General features: G+C 36.7%; 1 protein-coding gene across 20 annotated transcripts in view; it reads right to left on the bottom strand.

The window, feature by feature from the left end:
* Positions 1–16471, bottom strand: part of Hdac9 (histone deacetylase 9) — an 857477-nt gene that overhangs the window by 114709 nt on the left and 726297 nt on the right. For all 20 annotated transcript variants that reach the window (XM_046463549.2, XM_058585330.1, XM_058585328.1 and 17 more), the window contains one exon: positions 5164–5282. In XM_046463549.2, the coding sequence (XP_046319505.1) occupies positions 5164–5282 (119 nt within the window). The remainder of the gene's footprint in view (positions 1–5163; positions 5283–16471) is intronic.

Genomic DNA, 16471 nt, shown 5'->3' with positions numbered 1-16471 from the left:
ATGTAATCAGGTTCTTTATAGATTTTAATAATGAGAAAATTAGAGATGTAGGACAGCCACTGGCAATTTAAAGTAGATATAGATTCACTGGTGAGAAAAAGAGAGAAAAAATAAGTCAATGTCACAAAAATGCACTTTGTGTAAATGGACATAGCTCAATCAATATTCAACTGCTTGGACAAATTATACATGTAGATAGAAGGCAGTTGAGTTGCATACCTTATATATATGTATATATGTATATGTATATATATATATATATATATATACACACACACACACACACACACACACACACACACACACAGAGGATGAAGCCTATACATCATTATTAACAGTTGGCATAGACCAACTTAGCCTTATATTTTGATAAAACTTGTGTCTTGGCATTCATTTGTAGACTGAATTAGCACCTAACTTTTTAGAAACTTGTGTTTAGGACTGGTTAATCAGAGAATTTCTGTATTTACCCCAGGATAACTCATAGCAAAGCTTGAATTCATTTAGCAATTATCTGTCCTCAAAGAATTTTCTCTCCCTGTTTTTACAGACCTTCATAGGAATAGAAGAATAGGAGGATTACCAAAAGGAGTAACTCTCTGTCAAAGAGAAGACAGTAATTCAAGACTCTAAGATATGCTATTTGATTTTTTCCTCCAACTAGTATTTCTGAAAAAAACTATGTATTCTCCAAGGGAAATGATTTATATTTCAGACTATAAACTATTTACTAAAGGAACATATTTTATATAAAAGGAACCTATTTTTATGAGACACTATCATAATACAAGGACTTTTGCATTATCCCAAAGCCAGAAAAAGTTCTATCCACATGATAAAAGCAATTTGTACACAGGAATTGACTTCATATACCAAAGAAAGTAGAATGCATTCATGTGTTAAATCGAAGAAAAAAAATATATCTTGTTATAAAATTAATTTGAACTACAATGGTAGAGTGTCCTTGGGTTCAATCTGCAATACTGGTGAGGGAGATAAAATAAAAATAAAAATTGCTGGGTGTGGTGTTGTACTCCTTTAATCCCAGTGAGACCAAGGGAGGAGGATGGTATATTCAAATTCAGCCCCAGCAATTTATCAAGACCGTGTCTCAAAATAAAAAAATTAAAAAATAGGAAGTGCTAGGAAGTGATATTGGCCTAATTATATTGTCACATTTTGTACTGTGTGCATGTATGAATATGTAACAATAAATCCCATCAGTATGTACAACTATAACATGCCAATAAAAATGTGAGAATAAATATTTTTTTAAAAATGATGTTGAACTAATGAACCTAGTCTGTTCTTTTTTGTTTAAGTTGACAATACTAGAAAGCCAGTGGGGACTGCAATATGGTGAATCGATGTTATTGTTTGAACCTGGTACTGAGTTGTCATGGAATCTTGTTGTTTTTTTTTTAATTTATTTTTTAGTTGTAGTTGGACACAGTACTTTTTATTTTATTTATTTATTTATTTTTATGTGGTGCTGAGGATCAAACCCAGTTCCTCAAACATGCTAGGTGAGTGCTCTATCATTGAGCCACAACCCCAGCACTGGATTCTCCTCAAACTATAACCTGAAGACAATTCTATCTGAACCAGTGTATTTAAAATGATAAACTGATACCTTCAAGATAATTCTTACACTGGGCTTAGGGCAAGAAATAAAGCTACTTATTCCTTGAAGGTTGGAACTTAAGCCTGGTCCTTAAACACAAGAGAGGGAGGATGGAAAACGCACTAGTCACAAATCCGTTGAATTTTAACCACGTCTATATTCAGGCTGGGACTTTTGACATATACCTACCTTTCTGTTTTGTTTTTCTTTTTATTTATTTTTTAGATTGCTAACTAGATGTATAAAATAAACAAAAAGTTCTGCTGTTTTACTTGCCCTCTCTTTTTCTTTTGGAGATATTAAAAAATTATTTTAAAAGATTGATTCAAGGTGCTAAAAAAATAAGACTTAAGTATGTCTGACATAATAACCTCAAAATAACTCTCTAACATTATTCAGTGTTCTACTAGGAACACAGATGAATGTGGCCAGAATCCAAAAAGTTTAGGAGAGGAATTTGCTTTTGTATCTTATACCTACTTTTTATGTGAGTTTTTTTAGCTCATTTCTAACTTCATTTTGGGACTCCCTGCAAATGGAGGTGATTTCTGCCTTGGGACAACAGGAGCCCAGTTTTAATTGCCTGTCCTGAACTTTCAGACTAAAGTAAGAGCCTGGTGGTTAGGAAGCAAACAAAGAAAGCCAATGGTGAACCACTGGGGGATAACTGCAGAGCTGCCCATAAACCCCGGCTTCTACCCTGTTAGTGTGGCAGCCTTACTAGAAAATAGCGCCAGCAAACTAAAGCCTACAGGAGATGATATATACAGCTGCCCAGCAGTGAGGCTCTGTTGTTAGTGTCTATCACAGTCCCTGATAGTAAAGATAAGGGTCTTGGGCATGAATTTGGCCACTGTAAAGTGTGCATGCAAATTCTCTACTAACATGCAGTTGATAAAATGATTTTGTCTTTAATGGAAAAATCTAGTAAATGCATCAAGCAATTTCATCTAAGTACAAATTCAGGAAAAGCATTTTGGTTTTAACCCCAGCTATTTCAGATGATAAAAAAATTAGTTTCCTTATCTATGAAACATGTGAATTGGTTTGGACTGCCTCTCCTATAATCTCTTTGGAGTCTAAGATCCTCTCTCCTTGTTGAGTATCTATGCCTTATCAATAGGCAAATATTCAACAAATGGGCAATTGTTACATCACCTAAAACCTGCATCTTTTTGTTTTTCTTTTCTTTTTTTAACTTTTTATTTGTTTATTTATTGATTTATCTTTTAATGTGGTGCCAAGGATCAAACCCAGTGCCTCACACATGCTAGGCAAGTGCTCTGCCACTGAGCCACAACCCTAGCCTATCTATTTGCTTTTCTTAAGAAACAGGCACCCAACAAAAAAAGTGTATGGTTTCTGGCGTAGAAAAGATATTCAAGGGAAGAAATAGATATAAAGGGGTTAGAGGTTGGGGGAGAGGGTAAAGATTATATTCAGATTTACTCTGGGACAGAAAGCAATGAAGAGCTCTCCCCAAATGCATAACAATGCAAATGGATTGAAAAAAAGGTTTTATTGCATTCTTCTTGTTATTATTTGGCCTTTAAGAGTCTTCCAAGATTCCCATGTGGTAAATAAAGACTTAGTCCTCAGCTTGGTGCAATTGAGAAGTGGTGGAAACCTTACGAGCTGGGGACCAATAGGAGATCCTTAGGTCAATGGAAGCATGCCCTTGAAAGGAACTGTAGCACCCTGTTTCTGTCTTCTCTCTTTTGTTAGCTGGCCATGAGGTGAACAGTTTTGCTTTGTCACACACTTCTCATCATGATGTACTGCCTCAGCAAAGACCCCAAAGCAACAGGTTAACCAACCAACCACACTGTCAGCCAAAATAAACCTTTCTTCTGTAAGTTGATTATCTCAGTTATTTTGTTACAGTAATGGAAAGCTGATTAACATGATACTGAAACTAAAAGTGGTAGAGTGGTAGAACTCATATTTCTTACATTCATAACCAAAAAAAAAAAAAAAAACATGCTACTACTACTTTCTATTCTACCTTTCAAGATGACATTTGAGATTTGAACTAGATTTGGCAAAAAAAAAAAAAAAAAAAAAATGAGCAAACAAAAAGATTAATCCCTTCCAGCTAGTTTTCAGAAATGGACATGTTACAACTTCCCCCTTGGCAGGGAAAAAGTCCTGAAAGATTACCATTCCTCTCCCCTGAGAGATATTTTTGGATCCAATGGCAAGGAGCACCTTTTATAGATTTCTTTCTTTGCTTTCCATGTGTTTTGTATTGTTTGGGTTTTTTCTTAATTTGGGGTACTTTATTTATTTTTATTTTTTTAAAATTTAAACTAAACTATTCACCAGTTTTAACCCAAGTGAGTTTTATCTTCAATTCAAAACTGACATCTACTTGAGTTGAATTCCATGAACAACAACAAAAAAGGATCATAAAGATAGATTTGACATAAGCAAACACCTCTTTATTGAATTTTAGCAAAATTATGCATTATTATGTTTTTTTGTCTTTGTGGAGTTGCCTGTTTTAATATGTTTTCAATAGACAACAAGGCACCAAGAACTCTGAGTAAATAATAGATGTTAAAAATAGCTACTACCTAACAATGTTACTGGAATAATTAGAGTACAGAAAACTCTCTCACATGAGCAGCCAACTAAAAACAAAGGTTGGCATGATGCTGTTTCTTTGGTTCTTTTCAAATTAATACAGCACACTTGTTTCAAACTCATCTCTCCCACTTAAAACTATTTGGGTTGTTTTTGTTTTGTTTGATTTTCAGCTCTCCCTAAAATATACAATAGTGGTTCCTATTCTTTGTGTAATTTTACATTTTTTCTTTTATAGATACCTATCCTGCCAGCATACATTTATATGCATGAACTATACATATGCCTTACTTTCACACCCAGAGCAAGGAAATTTCTTTCTTAAAGAAAGCCTCATTTCTAGCCAAATTCCATTGAATTGTGTTATTTAAATGTAATATAACACCAAAATTCATTTCTTGGTTTGGTGTCTGGTTACTACAGAACACAGACAAAAAGTTCAGCTTTGCAACACAAGAGAACACTAGTAGAGACTCCGAGAATTTTTCATAGACCACACAGAGCCTGTGAGCAAGGAGACTACTACACTTTTGCCTTTGAACCTGGAAGGGCATAACACTATTGAAAAATAGCTATCTCCACACCATGTACAAGGAAACAAAGACAAAGACTTCCATTCTTCTTGCAGAAAAAAACCCAGTAGCTTTTCCAGCATATTTTAAACAGAAGCCTTATCACTTCTGTCTTTAAATGAAAAATGGGACTCCTGAAAGGTATAAAGGTCCTGACATGTCCCACCAAGTTCACTAAAGAAACCATTCAACTTTGTTTTCCTTAAAGGCCAGTTTTCACTGAGACATGAATCTGACAGAGCAATAAACACCATTTGAATCATTTTGGTGCAGTAAATCACCAAAATTTACTGGACTTGTGTGAAACATATTGTCTTTCCAAAATCCTAAAAGATGTTATGATAGCATAGCATTTCATAAAGTCCTGAATGAGAGACTTACACTTTGCTGTCACCTTGTACCCCCCCAGAGGAGGGGTGTGGCCTTCTAATGCATCAAATCCAGCGGAAACCAGGACCATATCTGGATCAAACTCTTTGGCCACAGGCATCAGGACAGTCCTGCACAGTAAAAAGGCAATAGTCACACATGGGAAATGCACATACTTTTAAAATTGTTTCAGTGAAAACAACTTGGCACAACTTTCAGAACTTCCCGGGAATAAAGAAAATGGGTAAAGAAAACACCACTTGAATGGATCAAAAACACATCATTTCCTTAATACTGCATCACCATTATTTTTGCATTCCAATTCAGTCTTTTCTCTTTCATCTTTTTTTCTCAGAATTGAATATACACACATAGACACACACCCGCATTCTGCAGGTACATTCTAAAACCCATCATATTACATGCACATCTGTAGCTGTTTTATCCTACTGCCTATTAAAAAAAAAAAAAAAAAAGCCTTCTTCTTCCAAGGGAGTGACTAATGTTTTACAGAGGAAAATCGAAGCTTTAGCAAAAACCTTGCTTGCTCTAGTTAGTGGGAACTTGGTGTAAATTTGAACTATAAATTTCTTTTGGGAAAAAGTTTGCTTTCCTTACTTTTTTTTTTTAAGAAATATTTTAAAATATTTGTCATGGTAGGGGGTGACTCTTACAAAGGAAAAACACAAAATTCCTTAATAGAATCCAGACTATAATGTTAAGTGAGTCCAAGGTCAGACACACCAGGAATGTGGCAGCTCATCCATGACAGCAGCCCCTGCTGGCCCCACTCAGACACATCAGCACTTACCTCTCCAACCTTCTCAGAGCCCCCAACCCTCTCTCATCAGTGTCAGTTTTGAGGGAGAATGATGAGTGCATGCCACAGGACTTGATGAATTTTTTTTTTTAAAAGTCACCCAGGCCTGAGACCAGCGTACCAATGTACAAATTCAAAGACTTTAATAAAATGGGAGCAAATGCACACTATCATGATTTTAAAAGGAATATGTTCTCTACAGTGTGTTTCTGAAAAATATCTAAGACAAATATTAAAGTGGTTTTTCTTGAGCAGTGGAATAATTCTTTTAATTTTTGTGTGTGTAAATTTCCCAGATTTTTCTACAATGATCATATATTAATTTTACATTTAAAAATAAATTTCATGTCATAAGTGAGAAGTTGTTAAACTTAGAAAATAAAAAATGATGTAAATAAACTTTATCTAGAGATGTAAATTAATTAAATATTTTAATAACTTTACCACGATCATGCAAATTTTATCCTTCAAGCTTATAAATGTACATGTTAGATGATTTCCATGGTATTCCTTCCAATAATTGGAAAACCACATAAAACTGGATAGCCCATCAGTGAAACTTGTAAAACCTTAATGTTATTTACCATGTACAATTAAATTCATTATTTTTTTCAATAAAATTAAGAATTTCTACTATAGCTCTATTGTTTGAAGAGATATATTGGATCCTTTCCCTCGCCAATAACATCAGCTCTTACATTGTAAAAAGTGTCACATATAACTAATTCACTATTTGTCATATGAACAAAATAGCCATGTGTTGTTGAGATACTGGAGCAAGTTTTCTCAATGAAGCAAGAATGTTTTATCAAAACTCTACTTAGTTTTATTAATCCTCGGTACTTTCTTGAAGAACAAATAATTTGGTTTTTGTCTTAAGCGAATAACACCTTTGTTGGATCATTCCTGCATTCACACACATAAGGGTTTTACAATTTCACACAGGTTTTCAAAATGTTCCATCTCACAGGACTAATCCTATACATCTGAAGTCACTCAAGAAAATGACAAAAATTTTTGAAAAAAAAATGACAGAAATTTTTGGAAAAAAAAAACATTATCTTATAGACTCCTTTCACATAAAATAATACATGCTTACAATTGTAGTTTGTTGAATAGTAGTATGTTGAATGAATTAGTTGTGCATGATTAGAACAGAGCAGTGTGATATTATACTCAAAAATATGCTGTTAATTATGTACTAACCTATATGGCAACAGATGTTCATAGATGGTGATGTTGGTGAAGGTTTACTCGTTCATTTTTAGCAAACACATATTGAGTACCTATTATGTTCCAAACACTGTTTTGGCTTAAAGATGTGCTGAATTTTGAACTGAATCTTATTATATTTTCCTATTGCTGACCCTAAACTCTTTCTTGACACCCCCCCCCCCAAACTGATATAATGAAGACACCACAGATCTCTTCATTTTTGCAATTATTTAACAAATGTACATGGACCTGTTTGCATTCTTCTATTTATGACAGTCTGGATTGACGTTTATTCAAACAATCTAGGGTATCTATCTGTTAATGGTTTGAATATCTTTTCCAAAACTCATGTTGAAATTTGAGGGCTATTGTAAGAGTATTGGCAGGGGCTCTAAGACATTAATCATTAGGAATTAATGAATTCATGCCAGCATTATGGGCCTGGACTCTGACAAAATGATGTTCTCCTGTTCTATTTTGTTTTTTCCCTCTCTCTTTTCCCACTTGCCTTTCCACCATGTTAGGACAGCATGTAGGCCCTGGCCAGACACTAACTAGCACCAAAGTCTTGAACTTCCTAGCCTCCAGAAACATCAGTCAAATAATTTTCTGTTTAATATCAATGACCTTGTTTCAGATACTCTGTTACAGAAATACAAAGTGAACGAAGAGAATGTTGGAAGAACTAAAACACTTGTACTGGAGCATCAAGTGGGAAGAATAGAAAATTTTTCTTAGAACAAACACTCGAATTCGTTTATTTAATGTTTTCTCTGAAGGACTGTATTTTCTGGCTGAAGATGGCTAACCAAACATACTTATCTTTCCCAATATCCTACTAAAAAGTAATATAAGGATACACTTATGAACTCATGGCTTTTACTATATATCAATTAAATAGACATAGAAATAACTTTAAATGCATGCATATGTATAAATTTTCTAATAACAATGACACATCTGTAACAAGAAACATACATACTATTCAGATTTTGTTTTCTAATTTTAATCTCCAATAAAAGTATCCAGGGATCCTTGAAGTGGTTGATTCCAGAACTGCACCCACAGAAAACAGAAGGGGACTCTAAGGCATCTTGTCATGACATGGTTAAGGAAATGCTCAAAAAGGAAAGAGGGGATGTCAACAGAACTTAGGAACCAATGCAAAAGAGCTCTCAATGGCCAACGCTAGAAAAATTTTAAGAAAAAAGTTAAAAATTATACTATGGATCATATTCATAAAATCAAGTAAGTATTCATGTGTCCATAGTATGATAAATAAATCACAGAGTGAAAAGAGACAGAAACAGTAAGAAAATAACTCTTCCTTACAGAAAAATATCAACAAACAACTCTGAAATAATGGGGAAAATAGAAACATCACTAATTGAACAAGACAGAAATATTTGATGGAGGCAAGACTTATGGATGGATACTAAAATTACTAGGCAAAAGTTTGAGGAGAAACATTGTATTTCCATACTACCAAAATATCTATCCAAAGATATCGCACTGGAAAAAAAATTAGATACTTTACAATAAAGAAGACTTGCAGGCATTACCTTAATTAAGTGAGCAAGGTTAATATTTTCAGAGATATGGCCCTTTGGGTCCATACTCCATGGTAAGATGTATGAAGAAAGGCAGATTGGTTCTGTGGTATTCCTGTTACAAAAATATAACCTCAAGTCTAATGATGGTGAAACATCAGAAAAAACTTAACAAAGTCATTTAACAAAATACTAATAGTATTCTTCAAGAGTCATGGCCACAAAATAAAAACAAAAAGCAAAACAAAACAAAAAAAAAAAACTAAGGAATATTTAGACTATTACTAAATGTTGGAAGACCAAGGAAGTCTGACATCTAAGCTTTATGTGGGGATTGAATTTGATTCAAATCCCAGAAAGACATTAGTGGAAAATTTACAGTCCCACATATAATTTGTAGTTTTAACTAACAACATTATACAAATATCAGTTTCTTTATTTTGATCAACTTATGATTTCTATAAGTTATTAAGACAAAGAAAACACTACCATTTTGACAACTTTCCTATAATTCCAATATTATTTACAAATAAAATGTTGACAAACATCAGATTTCTGAAAATATTTAAGAATAAAAGAGAACGAGGGAGATGTCAACAAACAGATTTTTAACAAATATCCAGAAGAGGGAAGTTGATGGGAGCATATAAAAAAGAGAAGAAAAGAAAGCTACTGTCCTGCACATGATCTGCTATCAGGGCCCACAGAACAGGTGAGATACACTCTACCTAGTGGAGCCCAACTGAGGGAAGAGGTCTGGTGAAGGGAAAGAGAGACAGGGCTGAAAACAAATTAAAGAAATGACAGACAGTTAACAATACCAAGCCGGGTGCCATGGCCCAAGCCTATAATCCCAGTGACTCTGGAGGCTGAGGCAGGAGGATTGAGAGTTCAAAGCCATCCTCAGCAACTTAGCTAGGCACTAAGCAAATCTTTGAAACCCTGTCTCTAAATAAAATACAAAACAGGGCTGGGGATGTGACTCAGTGGTCAGGTGTCTCTGAGTTCAATCCCTGGTACCCCCCCCCACCACCCCCCAAATAAAAAAAGAAAGAAAGAAAAGAAAAGAAAAGACTATCTCCCAATACTTTGATTACCTTTTTCTATGCCAGCAACCAGAGAGGACATTCAGATTCTCTTTCTTGAGGAAAAGGACATGGTAATCAAAGCTAAGGTTCTACTGTAGTTATAAGTGCCCCAAATATAGTCCTTCTTATTTGGTCATTTAAGGGAATTCAGAGGCCATTAAATACTTCTTACAGTGCTAATCCTAACTTGGGGTTTAGCAGAGGCAAAGGGACTTCAGCTCTAATACACTGTAAATCCACTGGATCATTTATGTGATCCCTGGGAAAGAAGACACCAGCTACTAATTCCTTAAACACCAATGGAAAATCAGGGATTTATTGACAAAGAAGGAGATCCAGTGGTATGGGAGGGCGGATTAAAATGAACATACAAATGACTAGGTGAAACAGAGATAAGTAAAGAAATAGAAATACTATTCTCAGAGAAACTCAAGAAAATCTTTTAGTTTCAAAACAAAGACATGCTGAGCAATCAAAGAACTCTGGAAATAAAGACAAATGACAATCACATCTATTAACAAAATAATAGATGCTCTGCAAAGTAAAATTCTCAGAAGTTCCAAGAATATACTTCTACAAAGAAAGGAAGTAAATCAAAGAAATGGTAACACCTCAAGGGGAAGCAAATATGTCAACTATACAGTAGGTGAGAAAATATGAGACAAATGATCATTGCAGAAGCCTTGTATTTGAATAATAGAAGTCCCTGAGAAAGTCAAGAAAAGAGAGGAGAGAAAACTATCAACTCACAATAATTGTTGCTACTTTTTAGGGACTGAAACTTACTCAAGTCTATGACTTAATAAATCTAACGAATTTGAAGCTGTTTTAAAAATGCAGCCTTTGACACAGGCTCATGATCTTCAGACAACCCAAAGATCTTGAAGAAAGAAAAAGGATATCCTCTAAAGAAACCAGAAGATAGCAATAGACATGTCTTATGAGGAGCAGTCAATGTGTTTTCATTCTGAAGGAAAATCATTTTTAAACTTTATTTCTACTCCCAGCCATTACAGGCTAGTATTTCAGTATGTCCTTAAATAAAAAATACTTTGACAGGGAAGGACTTCCAAAGCACCTTTTCTAAAAAACTCAAGAATGTACTTTTGCAAGGCAAGAAAGTAAATCAAAGAAGCAGGCATTGAACAAAATAGTTGCTATGCCACAGAAGAATAAAGAAGGCCTAATCTTGGTTTTCATGTCCATTTCTTAGCTAGAAAACAAGTGATTGAAGCAATACTAGTAGCATACATGGTTTTTGTTTGGTTTTGTGTTTTTGTATTCCTGACCTCTGTTGATTCTGTCACAGTCTTCTTGAAGAACAACCTTCCTCCTTCTTCCTTGCATATCTCCATCCCAGGTGAGAGGACATTGAACTTATAAAAATAAAGGTAAAGGCTACTACGAAGGAAGACATAGATCATATGACTAGAGACTGAACACACTCAGGAAAAAAGAATCCCATTTGCGATATCTTTCCAGTTGATTTGGAATCATTGATTCAGATTCTGAACCTCCTCAGTTGGAATCAGATCCCTGGAACGACTTCATCTCTAGTCACTGGCCAAACCATTGGCCACACTGACATTGAGTCCCGTGCAGGCCTGTCCTTAAGCTGAACCGCACTAGTCATTTCCCAATGACTCACTCCAGCAAGTGCTGAGTGAAAGAGTGAGATGCTACCCACTCATCTCCTGCTCAGCTACAAGACAGGCGCATCATAGAAGAGCGGCTCTGGCTTCCTGCCTGAAGCTCAAATTGTAAGGCATTCAAAACCCCTCAGTCTACAGAGTTACCCCAAACTATGTTTGTATTCATTCAGTGGCCGCTTACTGAACCCCTCTATGGAAAGTGCTGAGATGGAGCCGGGATACAAGGATACAAATAAATTATAACTGTGCCCTCAAGGAGACTGTGAATTCGAAGGAAAACTTTTCTTTGAGTTTGGTGTAGGAAAAGCTCAATACACACAATGTACCAAGAAACAGGAGTGTGGGCAGCCAGCAGGGATGAAACCATAAGAGGAAAGTTCACCAGCGGGGACATGAAAGGTGAGAGATGTTAGTGTAGGAGGTTGCCAGGAACAAAAGTAGGGAAGATGATTCAGCAGATGGAGGGCAAGGGAGAAGGCATGGGAAATTGAAAGGGTGTGGATGAATAGTTTGCTGTGCATGGGCATATGGTGTAAATGGGGATGCAATGGAAGAGGAGGCTACAGGACCAGGTGATCCAAAGCCACACGCCTGAAACGGAACCAGGAGAGCCTGCTTTTGAGCCAATTGGGGAGGAAGGACTGTGGGCAGTGGTGAGCGTTCCAAGAACTGGAAAGTAGACAACTGCACAGTGCTTCACACAGTTACAAAGTTCAACACATTCACTTTTTTTTTTTTTTTTGGCTCAGTAAATCTTTACCAACTACCTATGTTGTGCCAGGCACTGTTGTAGGACAGGGTTCACACCAGAAAACATCCTAATTGATCTCTTGCCTTGATATAATTTACTTTTCAATAGGGGAGAAAGTATATAAACAAGCAAACATGTAGTAAAGACTAAGGAGAAAAGTAAGTCATGAGAATATATGGAAAACTGCTCAATATCTCTAGCAATTAGAGAAGTGCAAATCAAAACTACACTGAGATTTCATCTCACTCTAGTCAGAATGGCAATTATCAAGAATACAAGCAACAATAAAGGTTGGTGAGGATATGAGGAGAAAGGTGGGACTGCAAATTGGTGCAACCACTCTGGAAAGCAGTAAGGAGATTGCTCAGAAAATTTGGAATGGAACCACCATTTGATCCAATTATCCCACTCCTCAGTCTATACCCAAAGGATTTAAAATCAGCATACTACAGTGACACAGCCACATCAATGTTTATAGCAGCACAGTTCACAATAGCTAAACTATGGAATCAACCTAGTTGCCCAACAGATGAAAGGATAAAGAAAATGTAATACACACACACACACACACACACACAGTGGAATATTACTCAGCCTAAAAGAAGAATGAAATTGTGGCATTTGCCAGTAAATGGATGGAACTGGAGAATAACATGCTCAGTAAATAAGCCAATCCAATAGAACCCAAGGCTTAATGTTTTCTCTGATATGCAGATGCTAATTCACAATGTGGGGGATGCTAGGGAAGACTAGAGGTACTTTGGATTAGACAGTGGAGAGTAAAGGGATGGGACGGGGTAGAGGGGGGAGAAGGATAATAGAATTAATCAGACATTATTACTCTACGTAAATATATGATTATACGACCAGTGTAACTCTACATTATATACAACCAGAAGAATGAGAAGTTAGACTCCATTTAAGTATGATGGGTCAAAATGCATTCTACTGTCACGTATAACTAATTATAACAAATAAGAAAATACTAAGAAAAAAAGTAAGTTATACACAAAGTCACAGGTTGGCACAAGTTTAGATGTGTACACAGAGAAGGTCAGTGGAGGTGGTAACAACAGAGCTGAGAGTGGTACTGTATGACACAAGAGGCAGGTCACCTGCAATTATGAGCAAAGAGAAGTGGCCAGAGAGGAGAACTCCACCAAACACCTTGACCCTGGAGGGTCTTCCAGGTATTCAGAGCATCACATGGATGTCACTGCAGGTGACACCAAGTACATGACAGGAAAAATGGTTGAAAAGAGGTCAGAAATGTGGCAATAAAGCCAGTTCCTGTAGGGCTCTGGAGGCCACCATTGGACCCTGGGTTTCATTCTGAATAAGAAAGAGAGCCTGGAAGTTTTGAGTAGGGAGTGCCCTGATCTGATTTGTGCCACCTCCAAGACAGCAGACTTGTCCCTCTGTGTCATTTATCATCGCATATATATAATGGTGCATATGTGAATTATAGGTAAAAATCCAAGTCTGCATTTTTTATAGTCTAGTTGTAGGTCATGGCTTAAAAGCATCAGATTATAAAATCAGACATTTTCAAATGGTGTAAGTACTTCTGTTGATTTTTTAAAAAGATTTTTCTTTAAAATGTGTAATTATATTATGCACCTTTCCCCGTCCATTCATACATGTTGGTGCATGAAGGACAAAGGAAAGGTGCTTGCAAGGAAAACTCTTCCTGACCGTCTGCACCTGGACAAGTGGCCAAGGCAGCACATCAAAGAACATCAGCTGAACAGATTCCAGGCAGCTGCTAGGGCTGCCTGGGCTTCAGGACATCTGCCAGCACCTCACTGACCACTGGACGGCAGTGGGGAAAGCACCAAATGAAAGGATATTATCATGGGCATCTCTGGAAGAGGGTCATGTCTGGGAGCTGTGAGGACATAGGCACAGCTGGTGCTCATCTCAGCCCTAACCTGAGTAGGTCCTGTTCTACTTCCTTAGCTCAACTTTACATCTCCTCACACTCCAACACACACACACACACACACACACACACACACACACACACACACATTTCATTGCTTCTTCTCTCTTTTACTACCCTCCCTTTTCTTTTTTGCCTCAATTCCCCATCTTTGGCAGCTCCCCCACACACACAGACACCATAGCCAAACTATCAAATACTACTATTTACACTTTTAAAACATGTCCAGGAATGTAACACATCCCAAGTCCTCCACTGCTATCACCTGTGTTAGCATTATCACTTCCTGATGAAGACTATGGCTAAGACAGAGGCTCCCTTACTGCCTGTTTTCCCTCTTTATCCTCCATCTCTTGCTCACAATATCTCAACATGACGGCCATCAGGTCCACAGGGTTTAATCAGACCTGCATTATGTCTCTCAGCATAAAGCAAAACCTTTTATTTTTATTTCATTTTATTTTTTTATTATGACCTACAAGTCTCTGTCTCTTGCCACTCTCTGCCAGGATTCTATTTACATACATGTCTGATGCACTCTGGGAAAAGGATTTTTTTTTTAATGGAGGGGTACCAGGGATTGAACTCAGGGGCACTCAACCACTGAGCCACATCCCCCGCCCTATTTTGTATTCTATTTAGAGACAGGTCTCACTGAGTTGCTTAGCACCTAGCTTTTGCTGAGGCTGGCTTTGAACTCATGATCCTCCTGCTTCAGCCTCCAGAGCCAATGGGATTACAGGCATTCTTCACCATGACCAGCTGCAAAAAGGGATTTTTAAACAACAACAACAAAATATGTTTTTGTAGTAACACGTGCCTAACATAAAATGTACCATTTAACTATTTTTGCAATACAGTTCAGTGGCATAAGGTACATTCATTGTTATGCAACCCATCCTTCAACTCCAGAAGGATTTTCAACTTCTCAAACTGAAACTCTGTATACATTAAACAATTACTCAAAAACTCACATTTCTCCCCTCCCCTAAAGCCCTGGAAATCACCATTCCACCTTGTTTTCTGTGATTGCAAACTTTTAAAGGGTGATAAATTATTGATTAATTTCAATCATCTTGAAGTTTTTCTTTTTTTTCCGCCCTTCCTTCCCTTCTCTTCTCTTCTTCTTCCCTCCTCCTCCCTTCCCTCTTCCATTTCTTTCTTTCTGTTATTGTAAGAACACTTAACATGAGGTCCACCTTCAGAACTTTGGGTGTACAATATGGTATCGTTATTTACAATGCTGCCCAGCAGATCTCTAGAACATATTCATGTTGCATAACTGAAATTTTACACCCTTCAAATGACTTTCCATTCCCCCCTCTCCTCAGCCCCTGGTAATTACTATTGGACTCTCTGCTTCTATGAAGTGGACTATTTTAGATATCTCATATAAGTAGAAATAATGCAGTATTTGGCCTTTTGTGACTAGTTGATCGCACCTAGTATAGTGTCCTCAAGGTTCATACATGTTGTCACATATGGAGAATTTTCTTTTTTAAGGCTTTTATCCAACTATTGACAGACAGGCTGTTGGATATGGAGAACTAGAAACTTGTACACGGTTGCTGGGAATGTAAAAAGGTGAGAAACAGTGTGAAATGTCCACAAAAAAATTAAAAATACATATACCACAAACACCATGTGATTTAGCCATCCCACTCTTGGAGATTTACTCAAAAGACTTGAAACTGGAATCTCAAAGAGATACTTGGTCTCCTCTGTGCATGGCAGCATTGTTCACAGAGGTGTAGGGAATTTACCCTGACTCTTCTTTCTCCCTAGAAGGCTTCTTCCTAGATGACTCTCTCACTTCTTTCAAATCCTTATTTATCTATTAATTTTTCTCAAGACTTTTCTCCTATACCTACCACTACCTCCAAGACTCTCTTTTGTCTTTCCCTGTAACACCTTCCAAAAAGACACACAATTTACTATGTTCACTGTTTTTCTGATTTTTCCACTACATGCAAGCTCCCCAGTGAAAGAGAGTATTTGCCCCTTTGTTTCCAGATGCATCCCAGGAGTCCAGAAGGAGGCCAAGTTCACGTCATGGTAGATATGGAAAAAAATAGTTGTTTTCTGGGCTTCTCACTCTTCCTCAGACTCTGCACATTTCACAAATATATTTAAAATGCCTCTTTTAGTGAAAGGCTGCTCTTGTTGCTTCATTGTATATAAGCTTTTTCTTTGTGTGTCTTAGTTTCCTCAACTATACCTTGGGCTGGGGAGTTGCCTAACTGATGTTCAGAGTCAGATGCAGCTGTCACATACTGTGACTGATTTATGTGCCAGAGCTTGT

The sequence above is a fragment of the Marmota monax genome, unplaced genomic scaffold (assembly GCF_021218885.2).
Source record: "Marmota monax isolate L192 unplaced genomic scaffold, Marmota_monax_Labrador192_F-V1.1 WCK01_AAM20220418_F8-fsc00057, whole genome shotgun sequence".
Taxonomy (NCBI): domain Eukaryota; kingdom Metazoa; phylum Chordata; class Mammalia; order Rodentia; family Sciuridae; genus Marmota; species Marmota monax.
Note: the sequence above shows the minus strand (reverse complement) of the source record. Positions and strands in the feature narration are given on the sequence as shown.